This window comes from Rhinichthys klamathensis, unplaced genomic scaffold, assembly GCF_029890125.1.
Source record: "Rhinichthys klamathensis goyatoka isolate OS25496 unplaced genomic scaffold, OSU_Roscu_1.1 h1tg000123l_1, whole genome shotgun sequence".
NCBI lineage: Eukaryota > Metazoa > Chordata > Actinopteri > Cypriniformes > Leuciscidae > Rhinichthys > Rhinichthys klamathensis.
Window position 1 is genome coordinate 4357933 of NW_026606660.1, and position 24473 is coordinate 4382405.

Here is a 24473-nt window from a genome sequence, read left to right on the forward strand (position 1 = left end):
AGGATCTGTGCCATTGTTTTTGTTTACCACATTGAAGGTTCCCAGTGCACAGTGGCCTTTTAAATTCTTAAATGAAAGAAGTTTGAAACAACCAGGACTCTTCCTAGAGCTGGTTGCCCAGCCAAATCTTAGGAAGATAGGTGACCAAGAACCAGTTGGTCATGTGTGGAGATGGGAGCAACTTTCAGAAGGACAACCATCACTGCAACACTTCACCAATCTGAGTTTTATGGCAGAATGGGGTACTGGTAGAAGAAAAACTGAACATAGCAAAATACAGAGATATCTTTAAAGTAATAGTTCACCCAAAAATGAAAATGTCATCGTTTACTCACCCTCATGTTGTTCCAAAACTGTAAGAAGATGTTGGGAGAAATGTCTGGGTTTTTTTTGTCCATACAATTGAAGTCAATGGACTCCAATGTTGTTTGGTTCCCAACGTTCTTCAAAATATCCTTTTTTTGTGTTCCACAGAAAATCCCTAAATCCAGGCGTGCAGAGCTTGTCACATCATACCCAAAAAGACTTGAGGCTTTAATCGCTGCCAAAGGTGCTTCCACTTAGTACTGAGTTAGGAGTGTTATTGTTTATTTCTGTTTAAAAAAAAAAAAAAATTATACGTTTGCAAAGTTATAAGAAATCAGTTTTTTGCTTTGTCTTCTTGGCGTATGGATTAGGCCTATACATTGATGTGAATAAAAAATATTTAAAGCATTTTAGCAGAAGTTTGCAGTATAACAAAATATGAAGAAAAAAAATCAAATGGTTCCAATACTTTCTGAATGCTCTGCGCATGTTTGTACATTTCATTTGAATATCGTTCACAAAGCCTGAATTGTATGTATCCTGTCCTTTTTCCCAGTAGGAGAAGACATGGGAGAGTTGGTCAGGACCAGATAGGACAGCAGAAGTCAAGGCAGACTCTGAGCTCACAGAGGTCTGAGCGGAGGCTGAACATGGTCTGATGGACCGCCTCTTTTTGCTGACCTTCTTCTTCTGTTCAGTCTTGTGGGTTTTGTTCTGGGAGGTGCGCTGGAAGAAAGGCAAGGAAAGTCAGATTGAAGAATGGCTCCAGGGACACAGCCTATCCGAATACAAGTGTTTGTTTGAAGGTTAGTTAAATGCTTTAAAAACAAACACTTTTTGTTCTTGAGAGCATGTGGGCGATTCTATATTATATATTATTTCCTGGTCATATTTCAAATCAAGTCAAATTTATTTCACTATACACATTGTTTCAAAGCAGCTTTAAAGAAATGCATATTGTTATGTCTATAATGCCTTAGTGCTTTACCACGTTTTAGGACTGGTCGATGATGATGTATAACGATGACATAAGTGATCCTCCGGATTAAGATCTAGCCATATTATGTTTTTAGTGTTTTCTAGCACATATATCAGTGTCACAGTGACTTATGCACACGTCTGAGCTTTTTTATTTATTTATTTTTACAATTAAGAGATTTAAAGGGATAGTTCACCCAAAAATGAAAATTAGCCCATGTTTTACTCACCCTCAAGTCATCCTAGGTGTATATGACGTTCTTATTTCAGACGAATACAATCAGAATTATATTAAGATGCACTTTTATGGAGTTCAAAATTGAAACAGCCATTCACTGCCATTATAAAGCCAGGACATTTTTTAATATAACTCCGATTGTATTCTGTCGGGAAAAGTCTGCTGCGGAGCTCGCTTCAGTGCAAAAGTGCACATCGAGGGCGCATATCGACCGCAAAGGGGGCACTCGCGAACACCCTTCTGAAACCTATAATGACAAAATGGGACACCCTACTGGACTTAAAGGAGAACTCCGGCGCAAAATCAACCTTTGGTCTAATTACACATTGTTACCTAGTCAACCGTTATCTGATATTTGTTTTCATGATTATCGAATGTAAATAGTTTTATCTTTAAAAACAGTTTAGCCTATAAAGCTAGTATAACGCTAGTATATTGGGCATGGAGTAATGACAAATAAAAATTGCTTGTTAATACCACTAACAAGGCTCAAAATAGCCCCACACTAACACGGTAGCATAATGAGGGTCCCTACCTTCAAACCGAAGCATTGAGAACTTTGTCAGTGTCCAGACAGTTTAATAAGAAGATATTTTATACATACAGTCAACTTCGCGTATACAGGCAGAAGCCATCTTTGAAAAACAGTCTCTACCAGTTGATCTACGAACGCCGATCCAAGTGCGCTGGTGAGATGTGAACGAGCTATAAGTTGTGATAAGGTGAGCGCGAACAGCAGGCTTGGATCGGCGTTCGTAGATCAACTGGTAGAGACTGTTTTACAAAGATGGCTTCTGCCTGTATTCGCGAAGTTGACTGTATGTATTAAATATCTTCTTATTAAACTGTCTGGACACTGACAAAGTTCTCAATGCTTCGGTTTGAAGGTAGGGACCCTCATTATGCTACCGTGCTAGACTAGTGTGGGGCTATTTTGAGCCTTGTTAGTGGTATTAACAAGCGATTTTTATTTGTCATTACTCGATGCCCAATATACTAGCGTTATACTAGCTTTATAGGCTAAACTGTTTTTAGAGATAAAACTATTTACATTCGATAATCATGAAAACAAATCTCAGATAACGGTTGACTAGGTAACAATGTGTGATTAGACCAAAGGTTCATTTTGCGCCGGAGTTCTCCTTTAAAGGACGCGCGTGCGCATGGCAGCCATTGTTAGTCCATGAGACCGAAAGTGCAAATGAAGTGTGCCATTTGGGCAGGGCCATTAATTCAGTAACTTGCCAACTAATCTTTTTGATATGGTATAAGGCAGGCAGCAATCACACAGCTGGTTTTATTTAGTTCTGATTGTTGTCAAAAGTACTGATACTCTGGTACCAAGTTGATAGGTGTCAGTTGAAATTTAATAATATCATCCTTTCTGCAGTATCGGTACAAAATACCAGGTCAATCTGGTACCTGCTTTCAAACACTCCCACTCATATTTGTTTCAGCACCATATCATGGCCATAAACTGTACATCCTGTAAGACTTGTGTAGAGAGCAGTATATTTCTTTAGGGCATGATCCTTGTCTTTTATTCCCTTGTTACTTGTATTAACTACGTTAATAAATATTAAAGTAAATAAAAGATATCCAAACTGAACCAAAAAGTAATGCTCCAAAAAACATAAAAATAGATACATCCAAAATGATTCAAAAACACTTGAAATAACACAAATTTTGAATTTGTGTGAAACAGGTGACCGTTATGCAATAAATCTGAAAAAGTATATAAAATAAGCACCACCATAACAAGAATAGCAATGTACAGTGAGAGATTTACTAGATTATTTACAAGTCATTACTTTTACAACTACAATTTACATCTCTTAATTTAGTCAAATCTTAATGCATGTCAAATCTATTTGGTCATATTTTTGTTCCTTATTACAATGAGATAAAAAAAATGTAACGCCATATTACAGTGACTACCCGGTAGGGATGGGCATTTCAAGCAAAAATAATATTCGAAGATCGCTGGGTATTATTCGATTATTATTCGAAAATCGCACCCCTCCCCCACATGCACGCACACATGCAGCTACACACTAGAGCAGGTGAGCAAATATAACTTAAAGGGATACTCCACCCAAAAAATGAAAATTCTGTCATCATTTACTCACCCTCAAGTTGTTGCAAACCTGTATGAGTTTCTTTCTTCTGCTGAACACAAAAGAAGATATTTTGAAGAACGATTGGAACCAAACAGTTGTTTGGCACCATTGAGTTCCATAGTAGAAAAAAAAAAAAATACTATGAAAGTCAATGGTGCCAAAGTTCCAATCGTTCTTTAAAATATCGTCCTTTGTGTTCAGCAGAAGAAAGAAACTCATACCAATGGTGAGTGAATGTGAGGCAAATTGTAAAGCGCTTTGGTGGCCATTGGGTCTGTGAAAGCGCTATATAAATGCAGTCCATTTACCATTTACCATACAGGTTTGCAACAACTTGAGGGTGAGTAAATGATGACAGAATTTTCATTTTTGGGTGGAGTATCCCTTTAAACTTCGTGGGGTGGCAGTGGCTCAGTGGTTCATGAAGATTGTCTACAAACCGGAAGGATGGTGGTTCAATCCCCGGTTCCAACTGACCAAGTGTCGAGATGTCCATGAGCAAGACACCTAACCCCAGCTGCTCCCGACGAGCTGGATGCATGGCTTACACCGCCGTCGGTGTATGAGTGAGTGAGTGAATGGGTGAATGTGAGGCAATATGTAAAGTGCTTTGGTGGCCATTGGGTCTGTGAAAGCGCTATATGAATGCAGTCCATTTACCATTTTAAACTTAAACATAAGTTTCATATTTATCTTTAAATAATATGATGTTATTTTTTATTTCATCTATGTTGATTAAATGAAAAGGGAACCGCATGAGATGAGTAAGATAGGATCATAAGATACCCAATATATCGGGAGACATTTGGAGTGGGTCAGACATGATTTTGACCACTTAATTAAGTTTTATTTTGTAGAAAGCCTTTCTTTAAAGTGAATTTCGTTTTGTATAAATTGTATCTTAATTTTAATCGATGTTTAATCAACCAATTTCCTGGATTTAATAAATAAGAAGCAAATATTGCAGACGATATAATCAGGACACTGAGGCGCCGACGCAATTGCATTGCACGTGAACTGGAGCTCGTCTCATAAATGAACCGAAACTATAGGCTATACTTGCCTCACAGACCTGAAAAATATATCTATAGAAAGCTTAAAGTGTAAATAGCAGGTTAACCACCACAACCAATTAATGTGTAAATTAAAGTGCTCAATGTGTATATATGTAAAAATTTCTGTCTTAAAATGCGTTAAAATAACATTTATTGGGGTTTCTTCAAAGGTAGCATGTTTTTTACCGTAACTGGGTGATGACGTCATAAAAGGGAGGGCGGGCGGCAATGCACTCACTCTGTGTGTGCCGGTTGAGGGAGAATAAAACGATTCGCGGGACTCCCGCAAACTAGAAATATCTATGAATAAAACATAAAAACGAATACATTTTTATTCATCTGTTGCAGAAAAGCAATAAGAACAACTAAAACAAAATAGAAACGGTTTACAGGCAGAGTTTCTATTTCTAACATGTCTGCAGCGTTGAGCGATGTAGCCAATCACAGACATATGTGTTGATTTCTTGAATGCAATAATGGCCAATCAGAAGCATTTACGATGGACTCCCCTCACCGCTCAGAACGGACTTTTTGTTCAGTGCTGAATTCTGTATGCTGGCAAATCCTCTAATTATAACAAACATAGTGTATATATTATGAAAGATTCATTGATAATAACAGAGATGTGTGAGATCGCGATGAACTGATGTCAGCTTTTTAGGAATTATTATGGGAGCGCACTTTCCGCACAGTCATGACAGACTATGCACGCAGTAGCCCGCTTGCCTTTATGTTATAACAGTGATCAGGAGCATGTATGCTGCTGATGTGTATGGTGGCGACACGTAGGCTAACTTGAAAGTATTTGGAGGTACAGAAAAAAAGTCTTTTTGCGGGTGGGAGCGGGACAAAACATAAATGTTGCGGGCGGGAGAATGTAATATAGAAAGTAGTTGAGAACATCAGTTATAACGACCCACGTATTAAAAAATAGTCGGGTTTAAACCGGGCTCATAATTACAGTTAATGTGTCGGGCAGGGCCGGACCGGGCTCGGACACAGTGGGCTCGGGTAGGGTCTTGCTTGAATTTTTTGGGCCCGATCTAAGCTCTACCTCGGGTAAGTTATGCTAACACTTACAGGCACGAATCAGCCGTTTGTCCTTGGGGAACTTGTGGAGCCTCTCCCCAGTTTTTGATGTATTCGTACATCCCGCACAAACACAATAGTTAACCATTTTTGCTAGCTAGGTCTCCAATATAACGTAACTCCAGGCCTGGAGCATAGACAGTAAAAGCTTGTCACGCCCAGCCTAGTGGAAGGGAGGGGGCGTGCTTAAAACCACTGTAAAACGCACCAACTTTTCATATTATATTCAGCATTTTGGTATAAAAAACATAAAAAAACAATGGTGAGCGGTTCTTATCTTTATGTTTAGTAAGCATATTGCATTATCTTCGTGAAAAATTTTACCTGGAATTTACACTTTAAAATGTGTACTTTTAAACAAAACAATTCAAAACGAAAAGAAACGGGCCACTCTCTGCTTATTAGGCTAATTCGTAGGAAGTGTGCATTTCTCTCTATAGGCGCTAGGGGTGGAACAGTACACAGAAGTCACGGTTCTGTTCATACCTCGGTTCAGACATCACGGTTCGGTACGAGTTCGGTACAATGGAGGGAAAAGCAAAACAAAAATGCAGGCTGGACCATCCAAGTGTCATACAGTCTCTCCCCTGAGCTAGCTGTGCCAGCCTGAAGTGTGTAAAGTAAGATGTATACAGAAAACAATAAGTAGGCCTACCCCACATCATCTCCAGACTCCATCTGTAACTTGTAAACAAAATAAGACAATCAGCTATAAAACTGAAAATACAGCATCTCCTATTTATGAAAGTGCAAATTACATAGAATAATAACAAAAAAAGCAGCATAGACTCTAAGAAAAAAAAGCTAAGCACTATTTCCCAGAATCCAATGAGTAGAGGACTGAGCGTGTGCGAGTTTAAACCTTTTACAGTCTATGGTTTAAACCAGAAATTACTTTACAGCTTTCTTATTTCTACTTTAACATTTATTTCATGCTAGTTTTAGGTTTTTTTCCTACCTTTTTTGTATTAATCATTACTTGAATAAAAAATATTAAAATATTGAGACAATATTATATAGATGAATGTTAAAATTAAATGAACTTATATTAATAAGGTAAATTATATAAGTTTTTTTTTTTATTAAAATAAATGATTTAGGCATTAACTAAATGTAATGTGTTTTACTAACAGCCATGTGTTTTAATAATGTGTGGCATTATTGTTAATTCGTTAAACTGTAAGGAAGAGATGATAATTTGGTGGATGATTTAAAAATATTCGATAATCATCTGTTATGTAGTGAACACATTCGAATGTAATCATAACGGTCGCCTGAGGGCGCTCAACGACCACGTCATCTGTGAGCGTGAGAGTTTCTAACAATTTCAATCGATGAAACGACAAAGCTGGTACTGAGGTATATATAATTATTACAAAATAAAGTCATTATGGTTATCCATAGACAGAATTAATACATAATTGGCCGCTGGAGCGTACGTCAACGGCGCCGCCATATTGCGGAGGGCAACTTTCCCATAACTTTCATACCGGGTCGAGGAATTACCTTTCACAAGCAAGACTGAATATGTTTCTGGTTGTATTTGGTCATGATATAATTAGTAACAGTAACGTTCAGAGGAGAAAGGCCGCGAAATTTAAAAATACTACTGTTATTGTGTAACGAAATTTAGTTTGAATAGTTTTTCAGTCGACAATGTAAGTTAGTTGTTTAAAGATCAAATCTGTGGTTTAGTTATAAAGATAGCGCCTATTTACAATTTTGGTCTAGCTGCTAACGTTTTCGGAGTGGTGAGATTCGGGCGATCTTTGGTCTCATTAATTTTACAAATCGTTGTGGGCCTGAGGGCAAAGTGAAGTTTCATAACTTTATATTTAGGCTATTTTATCAACGTTGTATCCTGCTTTAACAGTTATGTTTGACTGAATCGTTTACTTTATTTCTTGTCTTGTATAGCTTATTATACCTTTTAGGCTACTTATACTGTTATAATGGCTATTACTGATCAATAAAACTGAAATTTAACAAAAAGAGACAGGGTTGTGTCATTTTATTTTATATGGCCTATGTAGGAATATTTTAAAATATATAAATTATTTTATAACTTTTTATACATTCTCTTAACTGTATGTAGGCCTACATAAAATAAACACAAATGACACAAATGCCTTTTTGTTAAATGTCAGTTTAATAATCAATATTATGTTTCATATATTTTTAATATTGTCTATTATTCTGCAATTGATATTACATTTTATTTGCTGTTCTTATTGTTCTTATTATAATATTATACCACTTGCGATTATCATTTATAGTTGTGCTGTTACATTATTGTACTATTCATAGTCACTATTTAACTTATTATTTTTTATTGTCTATATTCTGTAATTGATATTTATACTTCTATTGCTATTATTATAGTATTATACATAAACTATATGCTATTATCAATATTTTTTATGATTGTATTATTGTACTTATGATATTATATAATTATACTATTCATTACTATTTTATTTGCTGTATACTGTTTGTTTATTTTATTGACTAAACTATTTACTATTACTTCTCACTTTATCTTATATTTACTATTTGCATTCCACTGTAGTTGTTCCATATCATATGTAGGCTATTACCATAAAGGATCCATCAGTTATATTTGTTATTGCTAAAATTGGGTCAATCACAGAAAATGCTTTTTCCACAATAAGAAAACTTTATTTCATTTAATGTGAAAATTAAATTATATCTCAGTATGGGGGTCTTCACAATTCTTATCCAAGAATAAAAAGCCAGATGCATGACAAGCCTGAGCTTTGACAATTCCTTATTAAAAAATATTTTATAAGTCTAACTATCGAGATTTTAAATAACTAGAGATGGAACTTTTTATACACCACATTCCACATATTGTTTTTATCCAGAAAAAAACGCAGCTCACCCGTTTACTTGCATTTGATTACAGTGCAGTCTTGCCCTCAGCAAAATGGCGGACGCGTTGACGTATCGCAGCAACGTTCCAAAGTGGCCAATCCTATGGATTTATTATCTCTATGGTTTTATCACTCTGTGTGACGAAGCCGTTTCTGCGACAGCTCCAGCTCTCCGACGCACAGTGTAAACGTCAGTGTCCAAATTCACTCACTTCATTTCGTTCACTCCTTGCAGATATAGTGCACTCAAATGCCATACACTATATAGGGATTAGTGAACGAGTGAGCGGTTTCAGACACAGCTTCTGACTCACTCACTGGACCGTCGACCTGACAAAAAACTGCATACATATGGGCTACAGATTAGGTGTCCCTAAAGAACCTGCATATCTAACAGTAGTTCCGCATTACATTAATTAATTTGCACGTGAGTTTTATTTATTTTTATACCGTGTATTCTCTGTGTAAATTCATGCACCGAACCGTGACGCCCGTACAGTTTCGGTTCAATACGAATACGTGTACCGTTCCACCCCTAATAGGCGCGTTCACTACGAAGATGGCGAGTCAGCATCGTCAACTTTATCTTTGCAGCCGGATTAAAATGTCTCATGATCAGGGCCTGAATTTCGTTTTGGAAAATGGGGGGGGAAATCCCCCCTTAGATGATTCTCATGGGGGGGATTTTTTTTGTTTGAGGGGGAGAAGGGGGGGGTGGGGGGGGGTTTGCGCTCATTGCAATTTTACAATGGGGTAATATTGTTGTTAAGAATTTACACATCACAAGGAAGCTTGATTTAAATTGTTTAATTAAATTGAAAAAAGTAGCTCAAATAAATACAATAGAATAAAGATACAAATAAAGACAATTAAAGAGAAACGTTTTTGAATAGGTGTAACACGTATTCATATACAGAAACTGAATAAAGTAATCAAATGGAAAATAACACTGGGTAGTATTTTAGTCCTGAATAAATTAAATAGGCTATTAATCCTGATTCCTTTAACGTAAAGCTATCTTTTGTTGTTTTGACAACAAAATTAATGACACACATATGGCTGCAGTCACTTTAAGAGCTAGAGCACGGATCCTGTGTTCATTACTGGCATGCGTTTTATTCTTAGGCCTATTAAAGACAAAACCGATTATGTTTATAGTATAGCCTACTCACAAAGACCGAAATTGACAATTTTGCGTGTTAAAGCAATATAATCCGCGAAAATAGTTACTGCCTGGCCAGCTGTTTTTGAGGCGGATTTTCTATGAATGTGCGCATAGAAAATACAGAGAGCGCGCGAGCACTGATTAGTTTAAAATCGCTTGAATGTTTAAACTGGTAAGACTTAAAAATACTTCAGTCACGATGCACTGCTGGCCCGATTGTGCAAGTGAATATTCCGTCATGTCCTGACCTTACAGTCTATGGTCCCGACTCCAAAACGCGAGTGTGTGTGTATTATCGCCGCAGCGCTTGATGCCTGCCTTGCACAACACAGAGAGAAGCATAGGGGAGAGAAGAGATAGAAGACGCGCGGCACCGCTGAACACTCACGCTGTTTGTGAAATTGCGTCTGGAAGATAGTTGTTAAAAGAATGATTTGATTTTATTATCTGTGTGGACTACGATTGCGGGAATTTCCCGCATTATAAATGGGAGACCTGCGGGAATGATTAGAATTATGCGCAATACCCGCAATCCCACGCCGAAATTCGAGCCCTGTGCATAATCATTACTTTTGCCGGTTCTTTGTGGCAAGCTTTATACGTGCGCTTGAGATGCGAAATAGGCAATATATTACGAAAACGCTCATTATTGTTTAGTATTCTCTCCCATAGGCTTATATATTTAAAGGTGCTATATGTAACTTTTCTTCTAAAATGAATCCTTTTTTTATTGCCTGTGTGTGAAGGGGTTGTAATCACACATTACAATGATCCACTTGTCGGGTTTTGCTATTACCTCTGAAGGCCAGTATTTCTATTTCTATGTGAAGTCTCCGGGTCGGATTTTCTGCGACATCCATCGGTTGCAATGTGCATGCGCGCTCCCGAGCCTCTCTCCTTTTTATAAACAGTCTATGCGACAGCACTGCAGCTAACGACATGAAGTCTGATAACACCAAAAAACGACCTGCCTCCAGCACAACACAGACTCCAACACAAACTCCACATAAATATAAAAAACAAAACAAAAATGTATCTGCTGAAGCTCGTCAGGCCAAACGTGAATCGGATCGACTTAGGACGAAAACACGGATCAACATCGGCAGAGCATTTGAATTATGGAGAGACCTCCGCTATTTTTATTGTGATAAATTACAAGTTTTCAGATATGCTGAAATAATGGTAAACTGTAATTAAATAGCAAGGTTAACTACAACATATATGAGACATGAAATTAATACAAAAGACTGTTCCAGGATAACAAAAAGTAGGTGCTTTAGGATCTAACTTTTATTTTATGTACTAGATCTACTGTCTAACGTCACTCATCCCACTACTATCATATTGTTTATAATACACATTTCCAGACACGTTCAGTACAGTAATGTTACTTCCTACAATCTTACTGTTACACTGAAATTGTTCAGTCTAGTTCACTAACCGTTTTCGTTATCATATTATACATTCACCTATGTTGACATTGCTGATTGTGAAAAATACACGAATAGTTAGTGAAACACCACATGTCGGCTAAATGCAGTCAATGTAACGTTATCATGGTACGAGCATGGAGCATTAGTTCAACGTCAAGCTGATAAAAGTAGCCTATTATTGTAACGTTGCAGTGGGAGTTTACATGAGTTTCCAGCATGTTGTGTGATGCTTTCTCCGGTGTGTTGAAAGTCTCAGTGTGGCCGGTACCATAAGTGCCCGCTCGTGTTCGAGCACGCGCAAGAGCACGAGCGCTCTTGTAAAAATTGGTTGCAATCTGAAACATCACCGATAGAGGCCGCTAAAAAATACATATAGCACCTTTAAGTAATTACATTAATATAAATATGCGATTAGACTAATGGCTTAAATGAACAACTACTAGTCAACTAGAAAAAAAACTTTAGTCGTGCACGGGCAGCCCCAGCCTACTTATTTTTTACATATTTTCGAACCAGCATGTCACAAAGGGCCCTGAGCAGAATGAGCGAGCGAAGAGTAATCTTCAGAGAGGCGCTCTCCGCTCTGGAGGAAATATTACCACTCCGCTCACATGCTCTGGTGTGAGACAATGTGTATCTTCTTCTGTTGTCTGAGAGTTGATTGACCGCTTTTAGATGCGTTATTGGCAGCGCCACCCTCTGGTTACATGGACGTGTCACCACTGCATCAGAACCGAAAACATGGGGATTTTTTTAAAGACAATAATCACACAACCTATTCGATATTCTATAATAAAATTAACTAATCGAATATTCGAAAATCGTGACTCATCCCTATTACCTGGCGACAAAGCAGGGAAAGAGTTGCAATAAAAGCCAGAACAGCCACATGTCAAAAACCGGTTATAATCCCAATACAATTAAGCGCAAGAAATATGTCACATGCTAGCCAGTAAACCTAGTGGACGCCATTCAACTAGTAGCAAGTGTACTGGGGCGGTGCCGACGCCCTTAGCATCAGCCAACTGTAAGTGTGCCCATATAAACTATATGCAAGCCAAGCATTGCTCTGAACAGGCATACAAAATCGAAGCGACATCAAATGCTGGTGCACAACAGTACTCAGTAAGTGAATAAAGAACTGATGACAGCCTCGCTGGCATTAACATGACAAGATCAATATTTAGCATATCGCATTTGAACACACGGCAGTACAGTGCATATGAATGTCGTTTATCAGCTATACGATCTAGTCAAAACCACCTCTCACCAAGAACGGGGCGTAGCATAAGGGGCTTTTGCACCGGGTAGTTCTAGGAACTTAGTTCTAGGAACTAGCCACCACGGTGGTTCCCCGAGAACTAATGGTTCCCTTAGGAACGTTTTCCTAGTTGCATTCGCACCACCAGTAGGAACTCTGAAGTGACGTAAGCCGCACTTGTTGTTGTGACTTATTTTGACGGCGCTGAGAACGCAAGCCAGAGCCACACAGTGCTCGCATTCTCCGTGTTCATTAGTTTACGATCTGTCTAACAGTCCCGTTATGAGATAGAATTGTTATACATAGAAAGTAGACAGTAATGAAAAGGTGTTAGCGTATGCCGTGTGGTTGATGTCCAGTGTTGCTAGCTGAGCAGAAATACATAATCATGTTTCGCTTGGTCTCCTCAAAGTTGCGTCGGATTTGCTCCTCAGCGTAAAGGTTAAGAGGTCAATCTATGTTCATAGAGTTCATTTCTGGAGTAAATATATAGGCTATAATCTGTGTGTTTACACAGCTTTTTAAAAAATGAAGTGTTTCATTTAAAAATGCTGGTGTTTCGCGTCTGTTCGGCCAATCAGCGTACACTAATGTCACTGGTAGTTCATATAGGCCTAGTGCTGGTTTAGACCCTACTCTGAGCTAAATTAGTTCCTCCAAAATGAGTTCCTAGAACTAAAATCGTTCCTAGGTCCTGTGGTGCGAACACGCCAAAATCCGGGTACTTCCGCCAATAGTTCTAGGAACTATGAAAAGGTTCCTCCAGTGCGAAAGCCCCTAGGCATACGTGGTGAGCCAATGTCCGCTTGGCTCGAATGCCCTTGCACAGACAGTACATGCAGTGCAAAAGAAGGGATTTCTTGATCGTATAACCTAGCAAAGGTATTCTGAGAAGACAAACCTGTGGCAAATCAAATATCCTGAATAGACATACCTCTTGTCCATGCCCACAAGGACAGCATTCCACTAGTGGCCACATCTACACTTAAGCCACATACACCTTAAGTGTAGAAGGCGAGCGCCTGCTGTCCAAGTGGCCCAGCAGAAATGATAAAATAACTGACACAGGGCATGTCCCTGGGTCCTCATTATGCGTCTCGCACCAATCCACAAACACCTTCCATTAATGAGCATGCTGGTGTCTAGTAAAAGGGAGTCCCAGCCTCTGCTGTAGTATTCATCACCCTTTGCGACACATCTGTCATCCCCGGGCCCCGCTGATCTGCTAGAAATGAAGATCCCACAGATCCGTCCTGGGGTGCCAAATGATACCCTTCACAGAACTGGCCACGGGGTTGCCATTTAAGAGCTGAATCAGCTCCGGGAACGATGGCTGGTTGGGTCATTTTAGCGCAACTAACAATAATGTCTCCCACTCCATTTTGTGTTACTAGTTTAGAAGGATTAGATTGTGTTTGTTTATAATTGTGAGTTAAATTTAAATCAGACCATATTGTATGATTAATCAATGCAGATATTCAGATTTCTGCATTGATTAATTCAAAGGGTTTACAAACTTATTGTTGCCACTGTATTTATAGATCAGTGATCTCAAGAATGTTGAACGTGCACTTGGCTCTATCCATTGGTTCTTGATTGGATTTTTAGATGTAGGCATTGCCCTCAAAAAATAAGGCAGATTTAAGGCCTACTTTCATGTGCACTTGTGGTTTTGTGAACTTGCAATGATCACTACATGTGTGTCTAATCTATGAAGTCCATGATCCATGATAAGGGTAAAACAGTTTTAAATGCTAAAATAATCAATGAAATGTATAGAATGTCTGGTCAAATAATCAAATACTTAAAAGCAATTTTATTTCTTTGTATGGTGAATTATACACTTACAAAAAGAAGTGTCAGTTTTGTTTATTCATTTTAATAATCAGGAATGTTTCAGGAAGGGCATCTAGATTTAAAAAAAGGTAGGGATGCACGATGATATCGGGACAACATCGGTATCGGCCGATAAAAGCTTAAAATGACCATCATCGGCATCGGCCGAAATGAATATTTCTGCCGATGAGCCTTGCTGATAGGGTGGCGTGTTTCCTATGCGCACGTGACGACCGTGAACGAAGCATGAGCGCCAGCAACTTAAACTTTCAACTAGGGGTGTGCGTCTCACGCGTTTTTTGATCGTGGACGATTAAAATGTCTGCTTTTGAAGAAAAATCATAGTATCATGCATTCTATCAGTTCAATTCTGGCGCCTTCATCTCAACATACTGTACAACACATCACATCACATGTAAACGCAGAGGTAGAGTTACACTCACGGGACACTGCAATTTACAAAAGTTAATTATTTATATGTGCGTCAAAGTCTTGCTAGTTAAACATGTCATTCACGTGCTGATGCGCTGTTCTAACATCCGCTTTTCTGAGCGCGTTACACCCGACGCTCACAGGAACTAAAAGCCTGTCACACAGCGCCTGCATACTGGACTAATCTTTCGGGTCTTATTGCGCTGATACTGTCGAATACACACAAGGTTTACATGAACAAAGTTGGTTATGTCTAAAGTGAAAGCAAACAGAGAAAATCTGCTTTTCAAATGCGTGTATATTAGACGCGTCGCGTGCAGTTCTTAAAGAGACAGTAATAATATGCTGCCGCTTGTCCTTAAAGAGATACTGCACCCAGAAATAAAAATTCTGTCATTATTTACTCACTCTAATGTTGTTCCAAACCTGTATTCATTTCTTTCTTGTGCTTAAATATACTATGGAAGTCACTGGAGTACAGCAACTGTTTGGTTAGCCACATTCTTCCAAATAACTTTTATTTTCAACAGAAGAAAGAAACTTGAGAGAGTAAATGATGACAATTTAAATTTTTGGGAGAACTATCCCTTTAATGTTAATAAAACAACAAAACACAGAGGAAATCACTCACTGCTCTTGACTGAGAACTTTAATAGAAGCTTTAATAAGCTTTTTTTGCACTTAAAAAAAATACAAATATATCGGTATCGGCATCGGCACCGGGCAAAATTAGTTTGAAAATATCGGCATATCGAATATCGGCCAAAATCCAATATCGTGCATCCCTAAAAAAAGGCTATGTGGATAATTCCGCTGTGGTGACCCCTAACTGGAGGCAGCCAGAAGAGAAAGTAAGAGATGCATGAAGAAAAAAGTAGAAGAAAATATAATTTAAAAACTTTTATGTTGGCCATACACTGATTTCTTCTGTCATGGTAACTCGCAAGCATGTTCCCAGCCGTAGTTTTGTCAAGTCAAGTCACCTTCATTTATATAGTGCTTTTAACAGTATGGATTGTTTCAAAGCAGCTTTACAGTTATAATAGAAATGACCGTAACAGATTGTTTAGGCTATACAACAGCATTAGGATAAAGTTATTGTCCAGCTAAAGTTAGTTTTGATTGATTCACTTCCGTTGCAAAGATCATTAGTTATTAACTTACACGACACCGTTCTAACAGAAAAACTCTTAATGCGCTCCGGTCGCCCATCCGCACAAAACAGTGCCTGGTGTCTCGAGAACGCACTCCCTGAAATAGGTTTGAATGTGCAAACGATTATCCGTTATCTCTGCGCAAACCTCAAAAACGCAAACCCGCGAATCTGTACATCACGTGTTTCGTCCATAGGTATGCACGTTTGAATTCGTTCGGGTCACATGACATCACTGTAGCTTTGCGCCGCCGTCTTTACGACCGACGGTGAGACAATCGTCTCAATGGTAATCGTCATTACCAACATGTTGTGCAGTTGGCTGCAACAACAGCCGAAAGAGGAACCCCGAACTGGTATTTTATACCAAAAGAAAATTATAGAAGAAAGAAGTGTTGCTCTGCATGTCTTTTGTATCATGTCTCATCTTTCTGTGCGCACACACACCCGACCCGAAGCGTGCAGCCATAGACCCCTATACAGCACGCGAGTAATGAATTGAGCTCTGTTTGAATGGACAAATACACACAACATTATGTTTAAATGTCCATTTTGGAGAGTATTCACGTAAAATATGTGGGGTTATGTCTTAAACCAAGTTGTCATCCAGTCTCTTTGGTAGAGAGAGAGAGAGAGAGAGAGAGAGAGAGACGAGGAAAACAAACAAGCATGCAAATGGAAATTATCACGGTCGGAAAAATTATCGAGCTAATTTTTTTTATCGTGCAATTAATTGATTTATTGACTATCGCGACAGGTCTAATCCAGATTAACGACAGCTAGCCGTGAGCCGTGGCTAACAGCTGGCAAGCTACCAGCTGTTAGCCACTTAGCTAGCTAACACCTCGCTACCTAGTCAGAGCAAACTACCACCAAAATCATACATTTGAATTTTTTTTAATAATACCTACATTTCCCATGATTAAATATAAATCCTTGGTGGCCAGGTGCCGCACTTTTACGTATTTTACCCATCCAGCCACAGCATATTGATATGCATCGGTACTTTTGAAAGCCTTCAAGCGATCCCCACTGTATGGGGAGGGGATATGCACAATGCACATGGAAGGCAAATTGGGGCAAGTCTGGGCCAGATAATAATGGACAAAAGAAAACGGGGTAACAAATAAGGATCGGAGCCTAAAATTAAAATGTTCTCCAGGTATCTCTGTCTCTCTCTCTCTCATTCAAATGGGCAGTTTGGGTGGCCATACCGGGCGAGACCGGTCGTAAGTATGGCGGCGTTCTATTTGGTAGTGACGTAAGTGGCATCTATGAATATATATGTGCGCAGGCGTGTAGTCCTTCACAAGTCAACCCTCAACAAACTACTTGTCTGGTCTTAAAAATGTATAATACAGAAAATTGTGTCGCGTCTGCGTAGCCACGCCAACCGGAATTATCCCGACAACATTTTATCTGTACAGAGGTAAAGGGAGGGAGACCTTCACAGGGGAGAGACTAGTTGACACTTCAGGACTGCGTTGTCGTCGTGTCCAGGCGCTGGTCCTTCATCAGATCTGGATACGGCCTGGATCCGGCGGACTGCGGTAAACAGGGATGGAAATGAACTTTTTCACTGTGGCTGGTGGATTCCAAAATCTACCAGCCACTCAATGTTTTTACCAGCCACTTTCTTGTTTTTAACCAACAATGTGTAACTGCATGTGAAAATTAATACTACAAGATCTACAATACTTAAGCCATTTATTCCATAGGGTAAAGTCTCAAGGCGTGCCTCCTCTAAAAGTGTCCGGGTGAAACAGCATGCTACTTTTATTTACCCGCCACGGTGGCTGGTAGGTGAAGCAAGTTTACCAGCCACAACACAAAATCACCAGCATTTGGCTGGTGGCTGGTGCTAATTTCCATCCCTGGCGGTAAACCTCGGGATAAACGGAGAGACTAATACTAGTGTAGACGCCATCCTTTTTATGATGTACCAAGTACATCAGGATTTATGGAAAGTGTTCCCAGTTCTGGCTGATCTAAACTATGCAGCCTAACATTGAATTATAGAAGTCTATAATGTGTTACGTGCATGCTAGGCCAAAGAGATTTGTTTTTAGTCTAGATTTGAATTGACTGTGTCTGCTTCCCGGACAATGTTAGAAAGATTGTTCCTAAGGTTTGGTGCTAAATACGAAATGGATCTACCGCCAGCAGTCGATTTTGATATTCTGGGTATTATCAACTGGCCGGAATTTTGAGATCGCAATAGACGTGAAGGACTATAATGCGTTACTGGGGAGCTAAACCATTTAGTGCTTTGTAAGTAATCAGCAATATTTAAAAATTTATACGATGTTTAATAGGGAGCCAATGCAGTGTTGACAGAACCGGGCTAATATGGTCATATTTCCTGGTTCTGGTAAGAACTCTAGCGGCTGCATTTCGGACCAGCTGTAGTTTATTTATTAAGCATGCAGGGCAACCACCCAGTAGAGCATTACAATAATCTAGCATTGATGTCATGAACGCATCATGAACTAATTGTTCTGCATTTTTAATTGAGAGCATATGACATAATTTAGATATATTTTTAAGATGAAAAAATGCGGTTTATACAGATACTAGACAAGTGACTTTCAAATGAAAGATTGCTATCAAAGAGCACACCCAGGTTCCTATCCGACGACGAGGACTTGACAGAGCAGCCATCAAGTGTTAGACAGTATTCTAGGTTATTACGTGAGGAAGTTTTTTGTCCAATAATTAGAATCTCTGTTTTTTCAGAATTAAGTAGTAGGAAATTGCTAGTTTTTTACATCAGCTATGCATTCCATAAATTTTGTGGATTGGTAAGTTTCATCAGGGCGTGAAGAAATATAGAGCTGAGTATCATCAGCATAACAGTGAAAACTAATGCCATGCTTCCTAATGATATCTCCTAAGTGTAGCATGTACAGAGTGAACAGCAACGGTCCTAGTACTGAGCCTTGTAGTACACCATACTGAACTTGTGATCGATAAGACATCTCTTCATTTGCTGCTACAAACTGATAATGGTCAGATAAGTATGATTTAAACCATGCTAATGCAATTCCACTTATGCCAACATAATTTTCAAGTCTATTTAAAAGAATGTTGTGGTCAATAGCATCAAATGCAGCACTAAGATCGAGTAACACTAATTGAGAGATACAACCACGATCGGATGATAATAGCAAATCATTTGTGACTCTAATGAAAGCTGTCTCAGTACTATGGTACGGTCTAAATCCTGACTGAAAATCCTCGCAGATACCATTTCTTTCTAAAAAGGAACATAGTTGGGAAGATACTGCCTTTTCTAGTATTTTTTTACAGAAAAGGTAGATTTGAGATCGGCCTGTAATTGTGTGTAAGAGATCGGCCTGTAATTTTGTGTAACGGCAGGTACTTGGGGTATGTGATTAAAAGTGTGGTTGTGATCAAAACATGTTGGTTGGCTAGATTACATTTTGTTAAACATTAAACAGTTTTAATGATCCACTTCACATTGAGTGGTTCTTTGTCTCCACAACCATAAAATGTGTAGTTTTCATTCTGATTCTTGTCACATAATTCTAGTTAAGTCAAATTAAATACATTATGTATAAATCATTTAAAAATATTTCGTACAGCCAGTATGAAATTCTCTCATGGAACACAAATAGAGATTTTAGGCAGAATGTTAGTTTGATTTTCCACTTACTTTTTTTGAGTGCTATATAGGTAACTGAGGATGAAAATAGGCTCACAGTATGAAGCTTTACTTGTAAATAGGAAGATACATTTTTGTAGCTCTGATTAATTTTAAATTGTATTTTTGGCCACCCCTGAAATGGGTAATAGGAATGACATAACCTTAAGTAAATGCGCTTAAAAAAACTCATTAAAGGACATGCATTCATTACATGGACAGAGCAAGAACATGGCGTAATTGTCTCAAATGGATATGCACAATTCAGTTGAATAATAAAGTTTACCCTCTTTAACTTATTACTGTTGAACTGAATGCAAAATTTCTGCTGAAATAATCAGACTGAAATAAGACTAAGCAATTTATCTATCATTCAGATGTGAGTGAAAGTTGTGTTTGCTACTAGCAACAGTACTCATCATTGGAAAAAAAAAAGTAAAAACAAACAAAATATTTTTGTAAATATTTTGAATGAAAGACCAACAGGATAGACAGCAAAGAATTTTTTTCACAGCCGTTTGCTAGTATTTACCAATGGTGGCAATATTAGTGGAGGGCACTGTATACATGAGGCCCTTGGACTTTGTGCTGACTTTATCGCTCAGCCCGCACCTATGTGTCACCGAGCAACGTGTTGGAGCACTTTAACTGTCTGCCTGGTCACATCTTGCTTCTATTTGTGTCTGTTTGTTATGAATGTGTATAGATGTTCAGACTCTGGAGGAGCTGAGTTTATGTGTGCTGTCTCGACTGGAGGAAGTAGTAAAGGAAAAGCATCACTGGAGGGAGATCACTGAGGCCCACGTGCAGCTGCTCAGAGACTTTGCCTTCCAGGAGTGGCTTTGTTCCCAGAGCCTGGAGCACTACTATCACACGTGAGTTCACATACACATTATTGCTAATCAGGTTTTTTAATGTTTTTGAAAGTAGTCTCTTAATCTCACCAAGGCTCCATTTTTTAATTATGAATACAGTAAGAACAATAATACTGTGAAATATTATTATAACTTAAATTAAATGGTTTCTGTTGTAATATATTTTAAAATGTATTTTATTCCTGTGATGGTAAAGCTGAATTTTTAGCATCATTACTCCAGTCTTCATTGTCACATGATCTTTTTTAGAAATCATTCTAATATACTGATTTGGTGCTAAAGAAACATTTCTTTTTATTATTAATGTTAAACACAGTTGTGCTGCTTATTTTTGTGGAAACTGATTTTCTTTGATGAATAGAAAGTTCAAAAGAACAGCATTTATTATAAATAGTTTTTTGTAATATTTATTAATTTCACAAATGTCTTTACAGTCTTTTTTTGTCAATTTAATGTGCTTTTGCTAAATAAATGTTAATTTATTTTATTTTATTTTTTTAAGTCATACGTACGTACCCCAAACTTTTGAATGGCAGTGTATCATGATTTCAAAAATAATAATAATAAAAAATTAAGCAACTAAAACATATAAGAAATTATCTTAGAATGATTTCTGAAAGGTCATGTGACACTGAAGACGGAAGTAATGGCTGCTGAAAATTCAACTTTGTCATCACAGGAATAAATTACATTTTAAAATATATTACAACAGAAACCAGTTAATTTAAATTGTAAAAATATTTCACAGTATTACTGTTTTTACTGTATTTTTGATCAAATAAATGCAACCTTGGTGAGATTAAGAGACTATTTTCAACAACATTTGTCCACAAGTTGGTATGATTCTTTAGGCGGGTCTTCATGTAAAGTTTGTAACATACTTTGGTTAAAATTCCTCAATGGTTGTGTAAAACAACACTCTTTTTACTTCCTCAAAACCAGCTCTGTTGACAGCGACCTGTTTCGGTGCATGTCTCTTTAACCCTTTCACGCGTACGATCACACCGGTGTGATCAGTCTTGGCTGGACCCTGGAGCGTACGATCACACCGGTGTGATTAGAACGGTCAGTGCATCACGTGATCAACTGCTAAATTCAAACGTGCTTTCGCGCATTGGCTGGCGCTGAGCCATTGACGGACGCACTCAGTGCTGTCATATATCACAACTATTGAGTGTTTTCAACCACATAATGTTTATTTTAGGTTTCAGACATTTAAATACACATACTGGTAAGTACTAGCAAAACAATGATTTTGAGTTTGTAAAATACACACTGATGTCTATGGAAGCGGCAATAATAATCCTTTCCATTATAATAAGACGACACGTTTTATTCATATCAGATACACATTGTGTAAGTAGCTTTACATTTGACCCTATTCTTCTCCCAGTTCACCGGCCACTTACTTTCATGTATTTCGTGAGAAGTGGAGGAATTGACGTGTTGTAAATCCAACAGATCCGATTCTCTGAACGCCGCCCATTGTGCATACAGCTTAACTAACGCGATCGTTAAAAAGATGTTTAAACAACAAAACCCATCCACTTGCACATATTTGACAATCGGAATATCAGTGTTTCATGCTATTGCTAATACATTTGTGAATATTTTTAATAAAAAAGGAAAAATTACATAAAAGCAGATCGTCATTCGTTCAGCGCTGTGTTGTGGTTGCGCTGTGTCACGTGACAAGCAATGATGCGTCACCATGGAAACATTAAAGTGACAAGTTCTAAATAACGGTCGCCTTGAAAAACTCACGCTGGGGGGTCAGTTAGAATATTTTAAACTTATGTGTGAAAGGGTTAAATGATAATGAGCAACTGCTCACCCCACCCCTCTCTTCCATGGGGCGTGTCGACACAAAACACATAAAGCTGCCTTGGCGGACAATGTACAAATGGCTGAGGGCGGAAATATGCTAATATGGGACAGTCCGTCAGCGGTCGTGGCCAGAGCATGAGCAATATGACATCATATTGCTCAGAAAATCCAAACGGCTTGATCATTGAGAGTGTTTAGGCTTTTTGAGGATTAAAAAAAAGGAGTGAATGGATTTTTTTCATTGTATGGTGGTTGTTTCCACAGACTGCAAAGTCAAATGTATATGTAAACACCATATAAAAGTGAATTTTGCATCCGATGACCCCTTTAATGTTTCCAAACTTTTGACCGGTATCAGGGTGCGATTGCTAATGAGAGCGCCACACGGAAGTCCCGGGGAATATAAAGGAATGAGGACATTTCATTCTACCGGACTACCCGCAAGTGCTGAATTACTACTCATACAGGTCATACACGACCGTCCACACTGCGATTACGTCATTTTTGCCGCGCACACTTTCACACTCTTGCGGACACAGTAAGTATAAACCAGGCTTTAGGATCACACGTCCTCCAAATTGGAAAAAAAATAACCATCAAGCCTTCCTAAAGCCATCTCTGACATGTTTGATAAATGTCAGGAACTTCTGGAGTTCTGCAAACATCCATTCACCCGTCTATCCTATCTAATATATAATGGCTCCCCTTCTTTATATTTTGGCAGTTTGAAGACCCTGGGCTGCACTACCCTGGATGATCTAGCCCAGTTTGACAGCCAGCTTCAGCTCTCTCTGGCAGCGTGGGGCTATTACTACGAGGATTACATCAAACTGTCCACAGGCGTGAGGGTCCTCCAGGCATCTAAGGGAAGCAGAGATCAAGACTACGAGATTCAGCTGGTGCACAGCCTTGCTGAGAGGCGACTGAATGAGAAGTGGTCTTTTGGTATGTGACGTACTGTTGGAATTTATTCACATTTACATCAAGCTACTAAAAGAGGGAGCGGTATGGAAGTAAAATAATGCCAAATGTTTTTGAAACAAAAAACCTTGTTGAATTGCACTAATTGAAAAAAAATATGCAGTGCATTAACCGTGCTTGCATTTTAATGCATTGTTTTTTAGAGCTTGCGTTTTTTTTAGCTTAAATTCAACAAAGTTGAATATTTAAGCTCTGAATATTTCAACTCAAAACATTTCACACACATTTTCATTATTAAAAATTCTATAATCCATATTCACCTTTCAGATTTCACTTCATTCTGTTGTATTTTATTTCGCTTTACAAATTCGCTTCCACAAATTCAGTGGTTTAAATTCGACAGAAAATTCATCATTTCACATCCGGGAACTGCAGGAATATCAATTGATTGACGATTCATAATCTCCATCTGCTGTTAGTCGACCTCACTGGCAGTAGGTGCAAGTGGCTGTTGACAAAGACTACAGCAATGGGTGAGAGACTCATTCATTCATAAAAACTGATTTACAGAAATGGAGCAAGCGGTAAGTATTTGTGATGATTATCAGGGCCAGTAGCTATATATGGAACTCTGATAAAGACACAAAAGCACTTACATTTAAGTCTTTGCAGTTACTTTTGTACATGTAAGAAGCTTTCTCTACCATGAACGAGATTATAACGTTATTCCCCGATGCTTACATACAGATCAAACGTTAAATCTGAGTTCGTAGACATATATTTCTCTCGGTTGTTTAGTTTCCTAAACTGCTGTGCTGCACTGGGGCTTCCCTCGGGATTCCCCTGCCGTCCACTGGCACCTTATTGGGAATGTAGGCTATAGTACTATATAGGAACAGGGAAACAGATGGACTCAGAATATGAACGTAACGTGCAAAGTTTCATGCTAAGCGTTTCCCAGTGATATACTGGCATAAAGTTGGCTTGACATTAGCCGCGTTTACACTGCCGGGCCAGAGCCGAGCCGTGCTAGTGCGTGCCAGAGCCAGTCGCGTTTCCACTGTCACTTCCGGGGCTTGATCGGGGCTTACTCGGGGCCAACGGCCAGGATTTCTGGCCCGTCGCTTGGGCCAAAGCGGGCCAGCTCGGGCTAGAGGCGTGGTCAAGGTAAAAGGCGGATTTTATCGGTGTGGAACGTTATGATCTGAAGCAAGATGCACATTTCA

At 38.7% G+C, this 24473-nt stretch overlaps 1 protein-coding gene across 10 annotated transcripts in view; it reads left to right on the forward strand.

The window, feature by feature from the left end:
- The window catches only part of arel1 (apoptosis resistant E3 ubiquitin protein ligase 1), a 100241-nt gene that overhangs the window by 935 nt on the left and 74833 nt on the right, over positions 1-24473 (forward strand). For 6 of the 10 annotated variants that reach the window (XM_056255920.1, XM_056255919.1, XM_056255926.1 and 3 more), the window contains exons 2-5: positions 475-550; positions 863-1112; positions 20331-20499; positions 23051-23271. In XM_056255920.1, the coding sequence (XP_056111895.1) occupies positions 965-1112; positions 20331-20499; positions 23051-23271 (538 nt within the window). In that variant the 5' untranslated portion in view covers positions 475-550; positions 863-964. The remainder of the gene's footprint in view (positions 1-474; positions 551-862; positions 1113-20330; positions 20500-23050; positions 23272-24473) is intronic. The other 4 variants (XM_056255923.1, XM_056255921.1, XM_056255925.1 and 1 more) reach the window with 2 other exon arrangements.